Source organism: Euleptes europaea, chromosome 1 (genome assembly GCF_029931775.1).
Source record: "Euleptes europaea isolate rEulEur1 chromosome 1, rEulEur1.hap1, whole genome shotgun sequence".
NCBI lineage: Eukaryota > Metazoa > Chordata > Lepidosauria > Squamata > Sphaerodactylidae > Euleptes > Euleptes europaea.
In genome coordinates, this window is record NC_079312.1 from 145,295,709 (window position 1) to 145,318,991 (window position 23,283).

At 51.8% G+C, this 23,283-nt stretch overlaps 1 protein-coding gene across 1 annotated transcript; it reads right to left on the bottom strand.

Moving 5' to 3' along the window:
- Positions 1-8,473: 8,473 nt before the first annotated feature.
- On the bottom strand, positions 8,474-22,490 carry NCKAP5L (NCK associated protein 5 like). The gene is made up of 11 exons (XM_056866905.1): positions 22,382-22,490; positions 21,370-21,438; positions 21,238-21,276; positions 18,484-18,597; positions 17,900-18,013; positions 15,051-17,140; positions 14,420-14,582; positions 14,258-14,336; positions 12,594-12,911; positions 10,449-10,588; positions 8,474-8,937 (listed from the first exon to the last, which is right to left on the bottom strand). Exons 1-11 carry the CDS (start codon positions 22,478-22,480, stop codon positions 8,701-8,703), a joined length of 3,462 nt encoding a protein of 1,153 aa, XP_056722883.1. The 5' UTR covers positions 22,481-22,490; the 3' UTR covers positions 8,474-8,700.
- Between the last annotated feature and the right edge of the window lie 793 nt (positions 22,491-23,283).

Genomic DNA, 23,283 nt, shown 5'->3' on the forward strand with positions numbered 1-23,283 from the left:
TAATTGTTGCCTCGCGAGAGACATTCCCTCAGCTTGCAGTGCTAGGACTGACGGACGTTGGTCTTCAGGAACAAGGGAAACTTGGGGGGAAATGCGGTCCCAAAGGGCAAATTGGTACCTCGCCATCATGGCCATAAAATTGGAGATGCGGACACTAACCACCGTGGAGGAATAGACCTTCCTTGCCAGAGTGTCTAACTTACAACCCTCAGGGTCTCTTGGGGAGGTGTGGGACCCAGACCTAAACTTCCCAGGAAGGGCCTCGGCAATGATAGAGTTGGGGGGGGGGTGCTGGTATAGGAATTCCCCTCCTTCCTTCCGTATCTTGTACAAATTCTCAATACGCTTTGTGGAGGAAGGGACTGAGGCTGGTTTAGCCCAGTTAGCATGAAGAATCTCCAAGAGACTCTTAAGGATAGGGAATACTGCAGGGCCCACATCGGGGTTATGTAAGATATCCATAACATCATCAATAGGACCTGATTCCTCGGGCTTGACGTCAATTTTAAGGGCCTTCGCCATTCTTATCAATTGCTCCGCATATAGGCGGACATCCCAGCAGGGGATAAGGGTTTGGGGTCCCCAACTGAATCATCGGGCGAAGGCAGGGACGTACGGGTGTCGTCATCATCATAATCGTGGGAAAGTGAGGGATCATAATCAGGGTCATAAACCGACTCATAATCGGCCATGAGGGAAACAGGGGACCCCGACAAATGTTGTCTTGAAGACGAACGGGGTCGTGACTGGGAGCGACCGCGATGAAGTAATGGCGACCTCGAATTGAACGAAGGCGTTATATACCGGTGACGATGCGACCGGGCAAAGCGTTCAGGATCGTCAGTCCGGGAAGAACGACCTCGATGACCGGAACGACTCCGACGGCCAGTCCCACTCCAATCAACAGACCGGTCTCGGTAAGCATGGCGACTTCGGTGCCCGGATTGGCTCCGGCTCGAACTACGGCGACTGGCCCTGTTCGAGACATCCCGACGACCCGAACGGCTCCGACAGGCGGAACGACTCCGACGGGAACGACTCCGACTGCCCGATCCACTGCGGCAACCTGAATGGTCCCGGCTCCTGGAACGACTCCGGCCAGAAGGGGTCGGTGGCTCCCGAACCTCACCTTCGGAGCACAGTTGAGTGGCGCCAGCATGGGACTCTTGCTGCTCCGGGGCAGGGCCTCTGTCGAGGGATACTTGCGGCACATCCTTGTAAAGATGAAGGAGGTGCTCCTTAAATTCCGCCGGTACCTCCTGGGCCCTGCTCGGGTCTGGAGCCAAGGGGGTTGCCAGAGGATGAGGAGGGGAATCCTCCACAGTAATGACGGGCTCAGCAGAACGCGATGCCACAGCGAGCTGAGGATGGAGTCGTGATGGCGTCAACGACAGACGGCGCCGAGAAGACTTCGGCAACTTCGAGGCCAAACGGCGCCGACCCTTCCTTGAAGGATCCGACGGGGACTTTGGAGGCCGAGAAGGAGGACGACGCCTAGGAGACCTCGAGCGGGAAGCACGCTTTGACGAACCGCGGCCGCAGCCATCTTGGGAGCCCGGGGCTATAAACCTCGCCGGGCGAAGGACTACCGAGGGTGGTTTCTCTGAAGCAGAGACCCCAGTAGATTTGGCGACAGGGGCCCCCTCGGAAGAGGATGCCTTACCGGTATGACGGTCAGAGGAATCCCCCTGAGGACGAAGGGACACCTTGTAGAGGTGGGACATAAGGCGGGACGAGCATTCCCTCAGAGCTTTGGCCGTGAGTTTCCCACAGCTCTTGCACGAGGAGGAAACATGTCCTTCTCCCAAGCAGAGTAAGCACTCCTTGTGAGGATCAGATTTGGCAACCTTTGCCCCACAAGAGGAGCACTTCTTGAATGGAGCAATCTTCTTAGACTCCATAACCATTGCTGGAACGAAGCTAAGCACGTTCTCTCTCCGTGGCGGCAGAAAGAGAACTGGAGGGAAGAGTGCTCCCTCCTCCTTGGGTCATGTGACTCGGGGCGGGGAGATTGCATGCCCCGAGGGGAGGGGGAGCACTCTTCTGGAATTTGCTGGAAGCTGACAATTCTTTTCCGTGGCTGGCCTGCGCCTGCGCAGTCCCAATGTGGGACTGCATAGAAGCCATTCAGATGAACATAGTTTACCTGGGAGAACAGAAAACGCATGACTACTGTGTTAACAAGAACAACCAAACTTTATATAGTATTGGGTTCACACTGAACCCCGGATTGTACCAACATAACAGACAGTGTCAATACAATATATGCAGAACCTAGTATAAGTATTGCGGTAACTGGGTACCCCAGGAAACCAGAGGCTCTGGGTACTACAAACAATGGGATACGAGTACTGTTGAGCAACTGCGAATGGAGTGTTCTGTGACGCCTGGCGGGACTGGTCTGTTGCTGACCTTGTACACCTCGATGCACTTGCACAGTGTCCTGTTGATGGCTGCCTTGGATGGCTTCTTGCCCTTGCTATGTGTGGTCGGGGAGACAAACAGCCATCCACTTACCTGAAGGAACTGGTCCAGTCTATGTACGTGCGCAGCGTGTGTCTGAGGTTGAGGGTGCGCCAATACCTCTTCCTGGGGTGGGAGGGCTGTGGGCAGAAGGAGGGGAGACAGATCTCCTGTTGTCGGTGGAAGAGGGTGTTGACCTTGGGGATGAAAGCAGGATCTGGACGGAGGACCACCCTGTCCCTCTGAAATACGCAGACCCCCTTCCTCACTGAGAGGGCTCCCAGCTCTGAGACTGTGTGCTGATGTGACAGCTGTAAGGAAGAGGACCTTCATGTGGAGATATTTCAGTGGAACCTCCCTGAGGGGCTTGAAGGGGGTCTTGGACAGAGTCGATAGGAACATGTGTAGTCACCAGGAGGGGAATCTGTGGACCACCGGTGGCGAGGTGAGCACCACACCTTTCAGGAAAGTCATGACGTGCGGGTGCCTCCTAGTGGCGTAACCTCCCAGCATGGGGTTAACTGGCTATGGCTGCCAGCTGCTTCCGCAGGGTTGAGGCCTTGAGGCCCTGCCTGACCCTGTCCTGCAAGAACTCCAGTAAGTGGACGGGTTGAGAGGGTCCACATTCTTTTGCCTGCCCCATCTCGCAAAAGCCTTCTGTGCTGTGTTGTATATTCTGCAGGTTGATGGCTGAATGGATTCCAGCATGGTGCTCACCACCTCGCAGCCGTACCCCAGTTCTAACAGACGCTACCTCTCAATACCCAGACGGTCAAGCACAGCCAGTCTGGGTACAGATGCAGAAGCGGTCCTTGGTGCAGCATGTCCGGAGTTGTTGGAATCCTCCACGGGGGTTGGATTGACAGCTCCATGAGGGTGGGGTACCAGGGTCTGCGTGGCCAGTCGGGCACGACGAAGAGGACCATTGCTCTCCTGTCAAAGCTTCCGTAGGGCCTTTGGGATCACTGGCAGTGGCGGGAAAGCATACAGGAGTCCTCCTGGCCAGTTTGCCAGAACAATGTCTGTCTGCTCCGCTCCCGGGTGAGTGCAGCATGCGAAGAAACGGGACCTGGGTGTTCGAGGGGAAGGCAAAGAGGTCCACCTCTGGCATGCTGAAGTGGGTGGCTATCTAGCAGAACGTTGCTGGTTGAAGAGACCATTCTTCCACGTCGATCTTCTGTCTGCTTAGCCAGTCGGCCTGAGTGTTGAGCTCGCCCTTTATGTGCTCTGTTCGGATGGAGAAGAGGTGACGCTCCGTCCACCTCAGGATCTGAAAGGCTTCCTGGTGGAGAGAAGACTAGGAACCCCCCCTTGCTTGTTCAGGTGGGCCTTTGCTGAGACTTTCCCCATCTGTCCAGACCAGTTTGTGGGTGCCCTGGACCACTGCGTGGAAAGGCTGTGAGGGCATAGTAAATGGCCCTGAGTTCGAGGCGGTTGATGTGCAGGTTGATGTGTCCTTGTCCGTCCAGGAGCCTTGAGTTATCTGATGGTTGACAGTGGCCCCTCAGCCCTCCAAGCTGGCGTCGGTGAAGACCTGGGCCATTTGGGCATGCCAGTATTGACGGCACTTTCGAAGGTTGGAGGGGCAAGTCCACCATCGGAGACTGAGCTTGACGGGCGTCGGCAATGTGAGTGAAGTATTCTTCTGTAGGATGTGAAGTTGGTGTGGCTTGAGGAACCACTGGAGGGGGCAGGCATGCTGGCGGGCCCAGGGCACCATGTCGATGCAGGCAATCATCTGACCTTGCAGGTGTGCCAGGGTAGACAGGCTGGCTGATCTGGACTTGATCAGGCACTGGGTCACAGAGGAGATCTTGGTGACCTTGTCGCTGGGTAGGAAGAGCGTGCTGACTGGTATCTATGATCACTCCCAGGTGATGAAGGTGCTGAGATGGTGTTGTATGGCTCTTTTCCCAGTTTACCAGGTACCAGTGGATCTGCAGAGTCTGAATCACTCTGTGTGTGCCTGATGGGGGCGTGTACTCTGTGGGGGCTGTGACCAGGAGGTCATCCAGGTACAGGTAGACATGTATGCCCTCCTTCCTGAGGAGAGCCACCAGTGATGAGTGTTGTAGGCGAAGTGGCGGTATCTGCAGTGGCTGGTGTGGATGGGCACATGTAGGTACACTTCCATCAGTTCTGTCGATGTCATGGAGGTGCCTGGGCAGAGAGCTTCCACTATGGAGTGCAGGGTCTCCATTTGAAAGTGTTTGGCGCAAATGAAGGAGTTGACGTACTTCAAGTCCAGGATCGCGTGCCAATCCCCGTTCTTTTTGGGAACTGTGAAAAAGATAGAATAAATCCCTGAGGATCTCTCTTGGAGTGGGACGGGTTCAGTGGCTCCTATCCGTCTCAGGTGGTGGATAGCCGAGGAGGTCCTTGCGTGCTTCTCTGGGTTGGTGGGTCGTGGAGACTGAACAAAGCGGTCTGGAGGGGTTTGCTGGAACTCTCTCTGGTAGCCTGAATCAATGATCCGTTGAACCCAGTGATCTGTGCAGGAGCAATCCCATTGCTGTCTGAAGTGGTGAAGTCTCCCTCCCACCGGTGCTGGCCCGGCATCACTGTCTCTTTTGCTTGGAGAAGCGACCTGGCTTGTCGTGACCCTGGGATTGGAAGTTGCCAGTAAACTTGTTGCCTCCTCTTGGGGCACTCCTTCTGGGAGGCCACGACGGACGGTGGGGTCTCAGACCTTGGTCTTGTGAGGGTGTGGTGGGATCGAAAGGAGGGATAGGAGGTGGATGAACTTCCCCTGGTGTCTCTGCGGGCATGGCCTTCTTCTTATCTCTTGTCTCAACGAGAATGTCTTCTAGCCTGTCCCCAAAAAGGTGGCTCCTCTGGCATGGGTAGGCGAGAAGCATGGCTTCAGAGGAGAAATCCACTGGCCAAGCCTCAACCAAAGCACTCTCCTCGCAACTATGTTGGCCGCCGCTGCTCTGGTGCCGAGGGACATGCAGTCCAGGGTGGCATCTGCCATGAAGACGATGGCCTTCTGAATTCTATTGATGCCCTCCATGGCTTTCCGATGGTCAGGGGGAATGAGGGTAGCCAGCTTCCTGGCCCAGACAATTGCTGCCCTGGCAATGAGTGAAGCAGTGGCTGCTGCCTGGATGGAGGTTGTCAGGGCATCATGTGCTTTCCTGGAAGCCATGTCTGCTCGCCTGTCCTGTGGGTCCTTGAGGAAAAACTCCTGGGGCCCTTTAGGTCTTGAATTGCCCGTGGACCCTTCCCCTGTCTCACTAGCCTTGAGGTCGAGGGCCATAATGGCCTTAGCCAGGAGGTTTTGGTAGTCCTCTGCCTCGAAGAGCCTAGTCTGTTCCTCTGGTGTGGGCTGAAACTCCTCCTCCGAGGAGAATTCGCCCTCCTCCCTTTCCTCGCAGTCTGATGTTCTAGAGGAAGCTGGGGAGGATTCCCTTTGACTGGGTTCCTGCAGGGGCCATGCCTTCCTTGCTGCTTTGGTGGGCGAGGGTCTTGGGTAGGCTCTCGGGCTTCTACTTCGACTATCCCTGGGGCAGCTCTGCGACTCAGGGGAATAGTCCCGCTGGGGCAGGGGTGACCTGCCGCATGGACTGTGTCCCTGCAGGAAGGGGAACTCCTCCCTCAGGGCTTTCCTCATTGGGGCTAGCAAGTCCTCTGGGCGCTGAAGCTATTCCCCCCAACCCCCATTGACCCTGCTTCCCCGGGCCCTTGGGGCTCACCAAAATGCTGCGCAGGTGTCTGCTGCTGCTTTTGACTGGTCCCGGGAGCTGCATCACCGCAGGTAGCTCCGGATGGCTTCCGCATGGTGCTGGGGTTCCCGGAGGTCCTCGCTGCCCATGTGGGCTGAGCGGACCTCTCTCAAGGCTGGTCCGTCAGCGCAGCTTCTTTTCAGCCTTGGAGGCGCCGGCCCCTTTGGAGCCGGACGATTTGCCACCGCCTCTGGACTTCATCTTTGCCGACTTGGAGGTGCCAGGCTCTACCTCTCCTTTGGGAGCCTGGTCTTCTTTCTTCTTTGCCTTGTGGGTGGTCTCAGGCTCTACTGTGTCTGTGGGAGCCTGGCCCGGTGAGCCACGGGGCTGCGCCGATGTGAGCCTCACCGCTGAGAGGAGGCCAGCGACATGGTCCTCTTGATCGAGGTACCCATCAGTTGCTGGTTCCATTGCTGCCATTCCCCTCCTGCTGGATTGTAGGGGGGGTGGGAGGGAAGAGTCCAGAGAGGATCCTTTGTTAATTGGTTGAAAGGGAGGCTTTGTTTCTCTCGTGGCTGGTGTAGCTGCAGGAGCAAGCTGCTAAGCTGCCTTCCCCTAGCAAGGCAGGCGAAAAAACTGGAAGCAGCAGGGTGATTCCGGCCAGGTAACAGGAAGTGGGGTCAAAGATTAATTACTTCCTGCCTACCCTAGCACCAGAAAGGGGAATCACCCGTCTGTTCCAAGATGCCCTGTGACTCAGAGTGAGAAAGAGCAGTTACATATTTACTCAAAGGAAAGGCATTGAATGTGAATTTAAGCCAGCCCCCTCCTTTTTATTGATAGTACATGCAGAACATAAAACACTCTTCCTTTAAGCTAAATGTAGTATTCCTTTACTGAGACTTGAAAGGTTACTGCCAGGGTCTTCATTGAAAACACCTCTATTAGAGGCCATAACTTGTTTCAGGCATGGTTTTTCAGTGTTCCATCTCCCCATGTTAACACCTGCAGAACTGCATGGGTGGGGAAAGCTGGGTATGAGATTCCCCCAGGATCATGGCCAAAGTGCTTAAAGTAGAGATGGCAGTAATACAGAGAAAGTGTGCCTTCAAAAATTAAGCCAAATGGTTGGGTGCATCCATCTCACTCTGCTACATTAGAGAAAACCTGTGCAACACACCCAAGGGAGTTCTTGAACAAGACAGGAAAAGGCGCATGGCCCACCAAGGCCTGAACACCACACATTGAATCCAGCCAGGAGCTCTCTTTTCCCTTTTATTTTCTGGGAGAGCAAAGACAGCAAACAGCCTCATTTCACAATAACTTATATAAATAAAAGCAAAAGACATCTTAATTTTATAAAAAAAATTAAAAAGGACAACAAAGAAGGTCTCAAGGAGAAAGGCCTGTACACAGCAAAATAGCACCATTGGGGGAAACCAACAAGGCTCCCATCAAAATGGGGAAAGGACAAGAGGAGGTGGGATGACTGTGTAGAAAACTAAACAGCAACATTTATAACTTAACGTTTAAAAAAAATTACATGGAAAAAGTGGGGAGTGGAGGACCTGTCCTGAGCCCATGGTATCTCTAGGACCCAGGGGACCTGATTATGGTGAAGAAGTGTCCCAGGTAGTTGGTTGCATTGGGAAGAAGGAACCATCCCATCAAGTTGGAAGCATGATGCCCAGAAAACCAAGAGACTGCTGGGAGGCCACAGTAATGGGATGAGGTGAGGTGGAGACAGTATCCTTCCAAACACTTCTCCTCCTCTCACTTCGCTGCCATCTTGTTTGGTACACTCCAGCAGCCATGTCTCTCGAACGCAAGGGGTGGGTTGAAGACATCCTTATCCCCCACTCCTTATCCCCCTTGGGAGGGAAATCCTGAACTTGGCAAATCCCAATGCACTCTCATAGTGTGGAGAAGCAGAGGGGCTTAAGTAATACGCTTAGGCAAGAGTTTGCACAGCCAATGAGGTAAGAGGGAGGCAGCTTTTGCAGTGGCAGATATGGAACATTCTCCTTTTCAAGGCTTGCTCCTGCTCCCAGCCAGCAAGAGACAGCAGCACCAGAATATTTAGCTGGTGGAAACTGTGGAGGGATGTGTGTTCCCTGCGATGGCCTATGCTTCAGGAGAATCCGACAGCCCAGGTGCCTGGATCCATCCTTCTCTGCTGTGAATTTACAACCCCACTGAGCTGGCCAAGGGATTGGCAAGGCAAGACAGATCCCACCCCACTCCTTGGTTCTTCAGGGAGTAACACAGGATCCATAGCTAAGCAGGTCCTATTCTGTTCAGCAGGAGCAAACACGCTGGGGCCAGCTCCTATGCCACCCCACCTCTTCTCTCATCAAAGTCTCCAGGTGCCCTGGTTAATAAAGTTCCCTGTTTTGGGACAGACAGGAGTGCTGGGTGTGGAAGACGCATCATATTCTGGTGCAGGGCCAAGATTTGGTTTGGGAGACTCAAGCAGGATCCCAGAAACAGAGCAGGGCCTTTTGAAGCACCAGGCAGGAACACGTGGCACCATCAGCCAATGCCCCAAACTCGGCCCCATTCCCAGTCATGCTCAGCCCTGGCTGCCACATGAGGACAAGCTGTCATAAAGAGAGTCACTGAGAGATTCAGAGTTCTCCAGGCCCGGCTGGCCTTCTGGACCCATATCCCTGGAATGGGCTTCTGTGCTGCCCTCTTCACCCACGTCAGAAGCGCTGGGAGTGCGGCTGCTGCTGGTGCTGAAGGCCGGTGAGGCCTGAGGCCCATCTGATGAGGTGCGTCTCCTCTCGACAACACTGCAAGCTGAACTCTGCGGAGACAGAGAGCAAGGAGGTTAGTGGCCTGGCCAAAAGCATTAGCAGAAATGCCATGTGCCAGAGACATAGGGAGCTCTGTCAGACAGTCTAGGCCTCAGCTCCAGTTCTGATCAGCAACTCTTAAGAACGATGTGGAAAATGCCCCTCTCACACAATCGGTCCCCCTCAAAGAAGCACCTGAACTCGCTTCAGTGAGTCATCCCTGTGTTTTGCTCATCAGTGTTTTTGGGTGGAGTTTCAGGACAGAACAAGAGGGCCCAACCAGTATATTCAGACAGAATGGGAGTGGGGGAGCAGAGAAATTATAAATATGCAAAGCAGATTCTCTACCACTGAACGAGAGCCGCTCTCAGCGGAGAGGCCCCACTCCTTTGCATACATGTGTACATAGCAGAAATTATTGCAGAAAATGACCTTTCGGGGACACAGACTAAATGTATTTTTTATTTTGATAGTGTGAATCTGGAGCCCACTTCTGAAGCAGAGCTTCAAGCGCAGGCCTTGCTGTAAACCGCCCCCCGTGCAGCATTCTTTCTATCCTTGCAAATCCAAAGTTGCATTATGTTGCAAATAGAACTTAGGATCAAACCAGACAAGAATCTGGACCCTCACGTATGGCATCCAGAGCTGTTTGTTTTCCTTTTAAATAAGATGGCGTAAGAGGCCTCTGATTTGGACTGGCGCTACAGCACAGGGGAAGAAGGGCTTATACCTCCCCCCACATCTTCTTTGACCCAACAAGTTGTTTTGGGAAAACACACAGGTCTCCAATGTTTGGCCAACAGGGCTAATTTAGGGTTGCCAGCTGTGGGTTGAGAAATACTTAAAGATTTTGGGGGTGGAGCCTGGGGAGGGTGGAGTTTGGAGAGTGACTGCAGCAGGGTACAATGCCATAGTCCACCCTCCACAGCAGCCATTTTCTCCAGGGGAACTGATCATGGTCATCTGGAGATCAACTGTAATAGTGGGAGATCTCCAGATGCCACCTGGAGATTGGCAACCCTGGGCTAATTGCAGCCCAGCTGGGGTTGTTCTGAATCAGGAAAATGGCAAGGGGGGGAAGGTGGAACTTTAAAAAGCCCCCTCTCCTCTGCCACAGTCCCTGAATCAGGGCCATACACTCAATGGCTCCTTTAAAGAAACTCCATATACAGAACTCCAATTGTCTCATCTGATCAGGCCCTGACTTACCGCAGCTGGGCTCCTTCTCAAGCAAACTAGTTTCTATCACGTTCTTAAAGACAGTTGCTAACAAAAGTCACTCAAACTCAGCAGTGCTCAGCACAATCTGCCACTGTGGGCATGACCACAAATCACTGCTGGAGTTAGCAGAGCTTTGCTACACTCGCCCTCGGGGCATCAAAGGCACAATGGAGGCCCAGCAGAAGCCCCACTTGCCCTGTCATCAAGGCAACAACTCTGGCAAATCCCAGATTAGGTCCCCACCCACCCTACCCAGGACAGGGTCCCAATTTGCACATTTCCTATCCCCCCCACCCCTTACCACTACAGAGTCATGAAGTCCCTCCATCCTGCGAGGGGAGCCAAGAAAGGGATCCGTTCCAGCAGATGATTTGGCATTGGGGAAAGTCCAGTTCTTGCTCTGCTGAGTGTGCTGCGGCTTGCTAGGAGCACTGCAGAGATCTGTGAGAGAAAGAGTGTTGGGCATTGTCAGTGGCCGGAGTCACTCTGAGGGCCACGGCAGGAAGGCGGCTGGGGCAGAGCGAAGGGGGTCTGTGGGACAGCATGCCACCTTTTCCTGAAGCCCTCCTCAGCTACTTCAGTGAACACACACAACAGCGGAATGCCAAGAAGCTTTTTGCTTTCATACTTTTTGATACTTTTTGATACTTTTTGCTTGCTTTTGAATATATATGTAATACTCATTACCCGCCTGCCCGCCATAAAAAAGATTGCCTAATTCAGGACAGAATATTCAGGAATGAACTTTTGGGAAGAGAAACTTTTCATATTCACCACACGGAACTCTTTTGTTGACGGAGATATTTATTTCCTACTTTCCTCCCCAATGGAAGCCCAAAGCCGCTTACAGAATCTTTCTTCCCTCCCCCATTTTGTCCTCACAACCACCCTGTGAGGTAGAAAAGGCTGAGGTGGTTTCCACACAGTCACAGGCTTGTGTAGTTTCCTTGCCCCTGCTGCTGCAGCTGTCAACAGAGTGCAGCAGCAAGAGGGTTTCCACATGACAGGTATTCCCACAGCTTCCCTGCCCCAGTGCTTTGGCAGTAGCCATCCCCCCCTGCCCCAGACTACTGGGGCTTCTTCAGTTTTTTGCTACAATGGTATATGACAGAACAATATTCAATTGCAGATTTAAAAAACAAAAAACCAGAAACCTCCCAGTGGCATGGTGAGGCAATGGCCACCACAGGGACAGGGTCAGGGAAAATGGCTGTCGTGGGGATGGGAAAATCCAAACTTTCCCACCCACATAGCAGCCCTCCACGCTTTACTGTGATCTTTCCCAAAATTTCACAGTAAAACAGGTTTAAGAAAGGTTGGAAACCCTGGGAGATTAATGAGCCAGCCCCAATCCTGTGGGGAAACGGGGGGAAAACACTTCCCAACTGCTTTGAACCCAAGGAAAAATAACCCCTGTGGAAATCGCCTGACAAAGACAGTGGGTCAAGTCCCTCCTGCCTCTGTACACCCATTACATTCCAAGTGTGCACCTTACCACTCCTTGGTCAATGGCAGAAAAGACTGGAAAGGGACCCCTACTCCAACACAACTGCAATGCATGTAAAAGGCAACCCACCCAATGTGATTTGTTCCAATTAGGCAATCTGGATCTTCTAGTCTCAAAGTTAAAATGTTCCAGTGCCTCTTGCCCAGTGTACATGAACACATGCAGCTATGCTATACCCAGTCAGCCCATTGGTCCATTTGTCCCAGTCTTTGACTGGCAACAGCTCCCCAGGAAACTCAGGCAGAAAACCAATGACAAGCTCCAACAAATGGTGGTCCCCCAAGAGCCAACCTGAGAAAAGGAGTCCCTGGAACCTCGTCTGGCTCCTGCCACCACATCACTTTCTCACCCCCTGCCTCTTTGCCCACTTGTACTATTGCTCATGCAGCCCAGTGACCCGCTTCACCAGAGCCAGCGAAAGAGATACCAGACCAGAACTGAAATACTGCTGACAGAAAGCACCCCATCTACAGTGTGGGGGCCACAGTTCCGGGGGTGCACTCCCGCAGACACAGTTCCCACAGTCCACGTGGGACAAGACCTCTGACCCTTCAAGGGGTCACTATGGCTAGGCGACTGAAGGCACAGGGCCTCAATCCAGCCCAAAGGGCCTTTCTATTTAGTGTAGCCTTCAGCCCCAAGGACCAATTGCCCCATTCCCAGATTTGCTGAGCAGAGGCCAAGCTCACATCACTGTAATGAACGATACACCTGGGGAATTTCTGCTTCTCTCAGAGCACTAAAGAAGTTGAGGCCCCATCCAGAGTATGGCAGCCCCAGGAGCTTGGGACAAATGTCCCTGTTGCCCAACAAAAATGAAGGACAGGTAGGAATTCTTATTTTCAACAATGTCAGGACCAAAAGCTTACAAACGCCCCCCTGGCTGCATGCCAACCCCTCTTTGGCTAAATCTTTCCTATCCTTTGAAATGGTACATACCTTCTGGGCAGACCCTGCGATCACGATGCCCAGGGGAGGGCTCAGCGCTGGTTAAGGCCCCGTGAAAAGCTGGCATGCTTTGGTGCTTGCTGGGCCCCAGCAGATCCTCTGCACTGGGCACTTCCCTCTCCAGAGTCCGGGCTTTGCGGGGCACCTTGGTGACAGGCGGGGGGGCCCTAACTGGGAAAGGGCCAGCTGGCTGAGGGCTGAGCCGGGGTCTTAACTTAGGTACACTCTTACAGGGCATCCCGCTGCAGTAATCTGGTGGCGGGAAGGTGCCGATGCCGCTGTCCAGGGTCCGTGTCAAGGAGCTACACACTGTGGACACAAGGAGGGGCAGTGATAAGATGGGAGTCCTGGAGAGAGTTCCCTCTCCCCAAGCCACTCAACTAACAACACAGACACACTTCCCTGAATAAGAAGGCCCCTCCAGGAATCTGAACCCGTGCCTCCACCTCAGAGCCCTTCATCCAAGGGCAAAGCCAGGTAAACCAGCCCCGAGACCCTCCATCCTTGCTTCCTTGAGCTGCAAACCTAGCCCTGGCAAACAGTCCCCTCCCTGCATCCACTTAACGAAGCTCTTCCCAGAGCTTGGAATAAAATCCAAGAGCCCCATCTCCCAGTTCACACATCTCAAGTAATGCCCATTTAATGAAGCCTCCAATGCTTCCTCTCTTCTCAACAGTTATTTAATATTTAATCCTACAGTTCTTCATAAATCCAAAGTCCAACATATATAGAGGTTATTACACATTAACGTAATACAGCTAAATTAAACAACCATCCTGAAAGGATACAACTAATCCTCTTCCTGTGTTCTCATGAAAAGGGCAGGCCCACCACACACCCTTCAGAGTTCCAGTTCAGCACTGACTAGTTAGCATCTCCTCACTAGGACCCGTGCTTCAGTGCTGTTCTTTTCAGGGTACGGCTGGTGTGCCATCTGTCAGGCCTTGCATTGAATTATGAGGATGTCCTCAGCAGGACTCCTCTGAAATTAAGCCTCAAAGGTGGGGGCAAAGTTACCAAGAATGTGACACAAACTGCAGAAAAATAAGGCAGATCAGCGATCTGTCCTCACAGTGTATTTATCAAATACCTTTCAGGCATGCCTGACTCCAGTTACGAATGCAGGGAGGGGAGAGACAGGTGAATAATTCCATTCTTGCATGCTTTCACCTCTCAAACTCCCACCAAAGAAATCCTACTAGTCTTGGAAGGGGAAAAGAGATGGGCAACAGCTGGGGGACTGATTTTTCCCCCCAAGCTTACAGAGCAGTGTGAGTGCAGGAGTCGTTTCAACAGGCAAAATGGGAAGGATCACCCCCCCCTCTTGTGGGAAATGCCTCCCCACACTGCCCTGCTCAAACTGGGGGATCACAGGGCCAAAATTTAGATTTCAAAGATGCTGGGAAATCCACGATATGCATTTTGTCTAGAATGACAAGACACCTATCTGCATTCTTTTGTACAAGCACAGCATTGGTTCCCTAGTCTTAGCTGGTGATTGCAGTCCCCACTTTGGACACCTATTCAGTTAAAAGGGACCCTGAGCTATTCCACATCGATCTTTTTATCAAGCTAGGCTCTTCTGAAAAAAGTGACCACCTTTTACCATGTGCTGCTTCAGATGCCCACTTTTCCCCTATTCTCAATAAACTCGCCTGCAAAGTGCTGGGAGGTCACTGATTCGGCTAAGCTGTCATCAGACGGCATCTCTTCCTGCAAAGTTGCCTCCTGAAGCTGCAGGGGAAAAGACAGCAAACGGATGAAAAACCAGCGTGCCACTATCTGTGAAGAACACCATAAAGGAAGCACTGGCTTACCTTTGGAGGGGCCTCTGGACAGGCATGGAGGTGCCCAATGATGCCATTGCGTGGAGGTCGGACAAGCCGCGGGTCTTTGGCATCATGCAAGCCCCTCTGCAGGCCCTGCAGCTCATTCTTCTGCTCCAGATGACCCTCGAATGGTGCCTCTTTCCCATCCACCCTACAGCACAGCCATGATTAACAGTGAATCTCATTCCTCCTCTCCCAAATCCTGCCCTCAGCTCCAGCAGGTGAGAAATAACGACCCTCTGCTACTATGCAGATTACACAACTGAAGAAACCCATTTACTGAAGCAATTAAGGCACCACACATTTGAGATTAAGAATAAGAAAAGCTCTGCTGGATCAGACCAACAGTCCTTCCAGTCCCACATCCTGTCTCACTCACCAGTTGGCCAACAACAGAGCATAGACACTGAGGCCTTTCCTGATGTTGCATCCTAGCATGGGTATCAGATGTTTACTGCCCCAAAAAGTGGACCGTCCCTACAGTCACTCGTTAATTTGTCTCCACAAGTTTGTCTAATCGCCTTTTAAAGCCATCAGTTCTTGTGGCAATGAATTCCACGTGATGCATAGTTCCCCCAGCCCTAACCTGCAGCATGTGTATTTCAGCCCCATCACCTACCTATTGAGCAGCTGCTGCATGAAGTTCTCCGCAGTCACCTCCTGGTACATGAGGGTGAGCCGGCTGTGGCCAGATTCACAGGTATGGGGACGTGGCTTGTCCAAGGCCAGCCCATTGATATAGGCCTTCTCCTCTTCCAGGGCCTTGCGCAGGTCCTCCGCCTTCTCCATAAGCTTGGAAATGTTCAGGCTCTCCGCTTCCAGCCTGCGAGAGACCAGCTTGCCCTCCTTGGCTTTGGGGGGCTCTGGCCTCCGGCTGAGGGCGGGCAGTTTGCTCTTCCGCAGGCCAAACCAGCTGGCAAGGCCGCTTGAGTTCTTCTGCTTTGCCTCGCCGGCCACCAGTCCCCCTTTGTGCCGCCGCAGAACATTTTCTTCAATGCCCTTCATCACCTTTTCTTCAATGCTGGCTGGAAGTCCAGGCTTGCCCTTGGCAGGGTCTGGGCAAGGGGGGTTCTTGCGCCCCACACTGGTGGTGGGGGGTTTGGTGGGAGGCAGGCACGGCTTGGGCTCCTGCACTGGGGCCTTGGTAGGAGATTTGGAAGGTAGCTTAGTCGGACTTCCATGAGGGCTCTTGGCATTCTTTCCTGGGTGGGGCAGGGCCTTGGCAGAGTTCCTGGTAGCTGGCATCCCCAGCTGGCGGTTCTTGGAGCCGTGGTGCTCGGGGTCACTCCCACGGGAGCCCACAGAGTGAGAAGAGTAACCCCGAGGGGCCAGTTCCGCCCCATGGCAAGGCTCATGGTGCTTAAGGCTGCTGCTGCTCCCAGTGCCCAGCCTGGGGTGTGCCTCAGCAAAGCCCTCTGAAGGCTCACAGGGCCGGGCTTGGGCCCTCCCCTTCTCCTTTCCCTCAGGGCCCTTCAGCCTCCCCAGCACAGTGAGTCGTTCCTTGAAGGGCATGCCGGCCACCTCAGGCACCCGCTTGCTTGGGCCATTTGCAACCTTCTTAGGGCCGTCTGTGTTCTGGCGAGCAAGAGGGGGAGAGTCTTGGCCCTCTGTCCCCACCTTCTCCTGTCCATCAGCAAACAGGCTGGGCTCCAACGAACCATCACTGGGGAGCCCTGTCCGGACAGGTGCTGAGCGGCAGGTGGGCAGATGTGCTTCAGACAGGAGCTTGGCATCTCGTAGTGAGTGAGAATGAGAGCCCGCAGCGCTGCTGAGGGACAGCTCTAATATGTTCTCATACTCATGGGGCTTGTTGTAGCCAAAAGGTTCTGGGGAGGTTGGTGTGACTTTGGATGGCACAGGATCAAGGTGCCGACCAGCCTTGGGGGAGGGATGCCCTGCAGCGAAACCAGGATCAGTGGGAAAGGGACTATCAGGGGAACCCTTACAGCTGGGTGCAGGAGAGTGGTACACCTCGTACGTATTGCTCCGACAGGGGATTTTGGAACTGCGAGTAAGCTGGGGGCTGAGACGCAGGGCAGCAGGACTCGGTGGCGGCATTTTCAGCAATCTGAGCACCTTGGAGGGTGAGGGGATGGGAGTGCCTTGCCAAGGCTTGGCCTTGCCCTCGCTTGGTGCTACAACACCAAGGCAGGCTGGCTCCCTGCAAGCAGAAGGGGGCCCGAAGGCTTCCAGGCAGCTGACAGCCTGGATATGTTTGTAGCTACTGACCTGGCCCCCAGAGGTTTCCGTCAAGGAGGGCCCGTTGGGTTCCCCATTGAGCAGGGCGTTCTCTCCAGCCTCTCGAAGCACATGTTGCAGGTAAGTCTCCACGTGCCCCAAGTCCAACTTGTGCTCAGCTAGAGTGCTCAGCAGCAGCTGCCCAGAGCACCCTTTCTCTGGCGGATCCGATTCACCGGCCTCGTCTGACGAGGAGGAGGAGCTGCCCTCTCCTTTGGATGGAGGCTGCCCAGGCACACTCTCTCCCTGTCCCAGCAGCAGGCTTGGCCAGGCTTCAGCTGTCACACCTTCTGGGGAAACAGACTGCCTAGGGTCTTTCCATGGCACAGGAAAGGAAAGCAGGGGGTCCATCTCTTCCAGTGAGCGAAGCACCTCCAGGATCTGGGCCTTCTTTCGCAGGAAGGGGGACAGAGCCTCCAAAGCCTGGGAGTTGGGCCCTGGGGTGCCAACACACTGCTCCTCAGAGGTGGCCTGAGAGAGGAATCAGAGAAAGAGGGAGATATGCAAAAGTGTAGCCAGATTCCAATCCCCATTTCAGGATTTTCAACATGAAAGCTGTCTCTGTCCAAAATCCACAGCAGCTAAGCAGGCATACCATCAATTCTGTGGCTACATCATTCTTTTGGTATATGTCCAGCTATGTTCAAAGGACATGCAAGCTGACCACAGCTAAAGCTTTCCAATCTTCTTTTAATTGCATCCCGCACCCTCTCTACATTCCCCATTCTGCCATCTCACAAGACCAAATCTCAGCCACCTGCCTGCCTGATTTTTAATGCTAACCAAGACCACAGATTCCCACTTCCCCCCCTCCACTTGTTGGCAGGATCAGCTCCTTGCCCATCCCAAGTACTTTTGGAATATTTCTGCATGCAGTTGACTGTCTGTCTCTACTGGATGTTCACTTCTGCCACAAAGCACACTCTCCAAATTCCTTTTTGGCCAAGGTTCTCTCCTCCCTTTGAAATCTGAGCCATGTCTAAATATCCTGTGATTCTGTGGGAGTAGTACAGCCCAGCACTTTGGGGTATCAGTTGTATCCAAGGTATCCACATTGTTGATCAGCATGGCAATTATTGGCTCTGTGCCCACTTCCAGGAAACTTACACCTCAGCTCTCTAAGCTGCTACAAGACACTGTGCAACAAAGGAAGCTGCTAGAATGTTGCGGAGGGCACTCTACTCTGGCATACAATCCACAGCAGGGCCGAGGAAGATTCACAAAACTTACCTCTCTCTGCAAAATGCAGCATCCCAGGGGAAGGGAGGCCTGGAGTTTCTCTACCATGTCTGGCTGGGAACTGGACACTAGATCAGAGAGCAAGGGAGCAGGATGGGGGGGTAGCTGAAGGACAAAGAGAACAGCCATAAGCATGAAACTGTTACCCTAGATCAAACCACACATGAGCTCGGTGTAGTGTGGGAGCTGCTTCTTCATGGTGTGATCCTACACCGTTCAGGCATCATTCAAGCAACTGCACTGGCAGGATCAACTATGTGGGATTTTCCTACCCAATCAGCACTCTGGGAGGGTACTGATCACTTGATCCATGTAGATTAGCATCTTGAACACATAAAGTTCATAAACTGAGTAACCCCTTTTGTCCATCAAGGTCAGTACTGTCTACTTTGACTGGCAGTAGCTCTCTAGGGTCTCAGGTGGAGGCCTTTCACATTATCTCACTACCTGATCCTTTTAGCTGGTGATGTTGGGGATTGAGCCTGCAATCTCCTGCAAACACGAAGCCCTGTTCCTGAACAATCCCCAGCAGTGTGAAGTGTACAAGGGAAGGAGATGAGTGGCTGGAGACCTACCTGGGACAGTGAGCCAGATGTCAGCTTCTGGTGGAAGAGATCACTCAATGCCTGATTTTGCCGCTCAAGGTCAAAGACCCGCTTTTTTAGCTTGATGCACTCCTCACGAAGGTCCTGAGAAAACAGCAGGGATCAGCGGGTGGAGTCATGCAAGCCAGTGACAGGGGTTGCTTCATCATGCCACTGCCCCTCATCTTTACATCCAGCCCCACTAAGTCAACAGGGGGTGTTTAGTGTCAGTCTGGTGAATACTACTAAAATCCTGTGTCAAAACTGCACCAAACTTTGCCCTAAGAAAACCTCAGTTCAGCTACTTTCCATACATAATGCAAATGAAGCAAGTGTTTATGAATTGGCTTTTCCTGCATTCTTTGTTAGGCTTCTTCTGCTAGGCATAACAGGGGGCTGTTCGTCTTCTAACCACCACAAATCCAAAAGTGTAAGAGCACCACATGTGGCCGACGCAAGCTTTAAAAATGCCCTCAGTAGCTAAAAATGAGCCGCCTGAGCTAACCAAGACCATAGATGAGTTCAAATCTCACCCAGCCACAAGCTTCCAAAGTGCCTTTAACGATTTTCTTTCTTTCTTTGCTCCTATGACCCATAGGTCCTGACTAGTTATTTCTTAGAGGAAAATATGATGGAGAGATGTGTGAACTATGCATTGTGTGAAGCAATATTTCCTTTTATCTTTTTTGAATATCTCACACTCCAGTTTCAGCAGATGACCTCGCATTCTGCTATTATGAGAGAGGAAGAAGTGCTTCTTCCTGTCAACTCTCTCCATAATTTTATAGACCTGTCATGTCTCCTTTTAACCGCCTTCTTTCTAAGCTAAACAGCCATAAGCGTTTCAACCGCTCTTCATAGGGGAATTGCTCTAGCCCCCTGATCATTTTGGTTGCTCTTTTCTGCACCTTCTCAAGCTCTGAAATATCCTTTTTTAGGTGTGGTGTTGCACACAGTATTCCAAGTGTGGACTCACCATAGATTTGCACAAGGGCAGTATGATAGTAGCAGTTTTATTTTCTATTCCTCGTCTAATTATGGCCAGCATGGAATTTGCCTTTTTCACAGAAGCCACACACTGGGTTGACATCTTCATCAAGCTATTCACTACCACCCCAAGATCCCTTTCTTGGTCTGTCGCTGCCAGCAGATCCCATCAGTATATATGTGAAGTGGGGATTTTTGCCCCAATACGCATCACTTTACATTTGCTCATTTGCCATTTTAAAGCCCATTCCTCTAGTTTGAAGAGATTCTTTTGGAGCTCTTCACAATCCAATAAATATTTTGGTGTCATTTGCAAACTTGGCCACCTCGCTGTTCAACCCCAACTCCAGGTCATTGATGAACAGGTTGAAAAGCACCGGTCCCAACACAGATCCCTGAGGGACCCTACTGCTCTCCACTGTGAGAAATGGCCATTTATTCCTACTCTCTGCTTCCTATTTTTCAGCCAGCTCTCAATCCATAAGAGGACTTGTCCTGTTACCCCATTACTATGAAGTTTGCTTAGCTGTCTTTGGTGGGGGACTTTGTCAAAAGCTTTTTGGAAATCCAAACACACAATGTCCACAGGCTCATTCCTGTCCACCTGTTTACTGACACTTTCAAAAAACTATAAAAGATTAGTGAGACAGGACCTACCTTTATAGAAGCCATGTTGGGTTTTGCTCAGCAGGGCTTGCCCTTCTATATGCTTGACAATTCTATCTTTAATAATGCTTTCCATCAATTTACCTGGAACAGACGTTAAACTAACTGGCCTGTAATTTCTGGGTCCCCCCTGGAACCTTTTTAAAAAATGCCCTATATCTTCGACAGTGAAGACAGATGATTCATTCAGTTTCTCAGCAATTGCTTTATCCTCCCTTAGTGTTCCTTTACTCCCATCATCATCCAAAGGTCCAACCATTTCCCTAGCTGGTTTCCTATTCCTAATGTACTTAAAGAATTTCTTATTGGTTTTTTTTTTACGTGTTTACTGATATGTCCCTCAAAATCTTTTTTAGCATCTGTAACTGTTTGCTTGCATTTCCTTTGTGCAAATTTGTGTTTGCTTTTGTTTACCTCTGGGCCTTTGATGTGACTATTGCATCCTCGGAAACCCTAGCCACCTCTCTCTCTTCCCATCCTCAAGTTGAGCTACCTTGGTCTCAAGGAAATGAACTCCCTCCTTGAGAGCCAGGAGCTCCCTGCACTGAGCACACACCCATGACTTCTGTCCAAAGGCAGATAGTCACTACCGACCACTAAGCAGTGCATAGTGAAAAGGCGAATCTGTCAAAAAGTATCTAGAAAGTATTTTCTACCAAATTATGATGAGAGATAGACGATAATATGAGCTGCTTCCACACAGGGATTTTTTCCTGAGTGGCAAGCAGGAACCAACCTGCCCCCCAGGAAAGGGGATTGTGGCAGGAGGGAACTCAGGGATGGGAGTGGCAGCCAACTGTACAGCATGGGAAAGAGGCGTGCAGATGCCATTCCCACACTGTTTGCTGGTGTGGCAGGGGACATTTTTGCATCCCTTATTGGAAGCAGCCCTGGGATAAAAACAACTTGCCTCAAAAGTAAAGCAGACACACCATTTTCAGTGAGGATGCCTTTCTAAAGGAATTGATGCTGACTAGTTCAGAGATGGAACATAAGGGAATTTTCAGCCAGGAATCTCTCCCTTTCTCTTGCTTGGTCAAATGACCTCTGGGATGAACATATGCACACAGCCTATCCAGGATAGCAACTCACCTTTTGGTTTAACAACGCCTGCACCACGTGATTGGCTACCTGTAGAACAATACAAGTCAGTGTGAGTCAAACCTCTTCAGGACCCACATGGATTGTACCGCCAGAGGACAGGCAAGGAGGGGGAGACAGTACCTCATCCAAGCAACGTTCATAGGTCTCCCGCTGGTTCTCATTGGCTTGTGCCAAAACTGAATTCTCCGTCTGAAAACACAGAAAGGAGTCCGAGAGAATAAGAGGGAAAGGCCCCAATATTGTCCTCCAGAAGAGCAAAGGTTTCCTTTCCCTGCTCAGTTCATATCCCTTGCCATTCAGGGCAGTTTTTCACTGAAGCGTAAGTCATCATCACAACTCTTCCTAGACTGATCGAGGGCAACACCCATCAGTGGGTCAGCAGCCTCAAGAAACAAGGCCAAGTCTGGTCTCTTTGTTCTCTGCTCCCTCATGGACACACCTGGCTCCCAAAAGCCCACGATACCAGCCAGTGAGCGAACCAGGGAGAAGATACAAGGAGAATCCACATGGCTTGACTCAGAAGATACAAGAGGGATCCACATGCCTTGACCCAGTGGCTGGAATCATCTGAAGATGCATACTCTGCAGACCATATTCCCTGCATGTGGCACATGGTGGTCTGGATTCCATTTGGGGCTGGAGAGCAGACAATTCTGTCTCAGGAGGCTAGAGTGGCAGGCTTGCATCAAACTGTGGTGCTGGCCCAAGCAAGAGACCAGCCCCTCCCTCTGGAGAATGGGCCACTTACATCACTTCAGCTTAATCTATCTTTCTAAGCACCAGTAGCTAGGAGAAGTCTCTGATATATTGTGAGCATGGTGCAGCTGCCCATCTTGCTAAGTGCTGGTGCCTGCCATATGAAATAGATGCCAGTTTGGTCCCTATAAATCCTCCCCTGTCTGCCCCCCCAAAAACTCTTGAGCAAACTTGTCTAGATGATGGGCAGGAAGTCAACAAGTGCAGTCTCTCCTCTGCTCAAGTCACTACATCTCTGTGTGCAGAAGAGGTTCTTCCACTGAGTTTCTATGAGATTGTAAGGACAGGACATCTAGGCACTCTGTGGGTCAAACTTTCAAGCTGTCCTGGAGAGGACTGAACTGTCAGAGCAAGATGGCCAAGACAAACCTCCTACCTCCAGCTCCCGGAGTCTCTGCAGCAGCTCCTGGGTGGTCAGTAGCTCGCTGCTCCCTCCATCTGCCTTCATCTTGCCCTGTAGCTTGGTTTCAGACATAATTTCCTTCGGGATCAAAAGGACAGAGAGGAACAGCAGGCTGAGATGTCACCAGTCATCCTGCTCACTGCTACAACTTGAACCCAACAAAGCCCAGGAAAGGGGAAGTGGGGGTGGAACGGAAGTGCTAGCTATGCTGATTACTTTGAAGGGAAGCTCAGCAGTAACGGCAGGGTCATCTCTGTTTTCTAAAAAGTAATACTTTTTTTGCAGAGCTGAATGTTGGGCAGAAAGACAAATTGGGCATTCCCCCCCTCCCATTTGTTACATCTTCATGCTGGGAAGAACATCTTCTGATGAGTTTCTGCCTGTCAGGCAGCTGTTAAAACTGCTTCTACATGGGGTTTCCCACCCCCCTGCCGGGAGAGCAGGAAGCCCCTGCATTTAAAGTGAACGTCCACATAAGGTCATGCTCATTCTGGACTTCCTTTAACCAAATCAAAAATAAACCCTCTTTGATCCGGTTCAAAGAGGGAACTTGTGGGATGGCTGCAGCTAGAGCTAAGCTCCATTTTCAAAATGGAGCAGGGCAGCTTGCTGCCACGTGCCATCCCCCCCTTTGTAGCCTTTTAAAGGGCACTGTGCCAGATAATAGGAAAGTGAGGAATTCCAAGTTTGTGGGTGGGGGGGGAGAGAATCATTGCCACACTGCAATTATGTGCGTGTGCAACAGAGGAAAGGAATAGGAATAGGTATGTGTGAACCCCATTCTTGCCCAATCCTGCCCCATTTGCTGCTACCACAGCAGTGGCACATTTTTGCATCCCTGTGTACATGCAACCAAAGATGCAGAGCAGAGGGCA

Bases quoted from the DNA above. Each gene is read 5' to 3' on its own strand.
- NCKAP5L (XM_056866905.1), bottom strand. From the start codon at position 22,480: ATGTCTGAAACCAAGCTACAGGGCAAGATGAAGGCAGATGGAGGGAGC. The intron at 21,277-21,369 runs GTACTGTCTCCC...ATTGTTCTACAG, and splicing joins ATGAACGTTGCTTGGATGAG to GTAGCCAATCACGTGGTGCA. The intron at 12,912-14,257 runs GCGAGTTTATTG...TTGTGTCCACAG, and splicing joins GACCTCCCAGCACTTTGCAG to TGTGTAGCTCCTTGACACGG.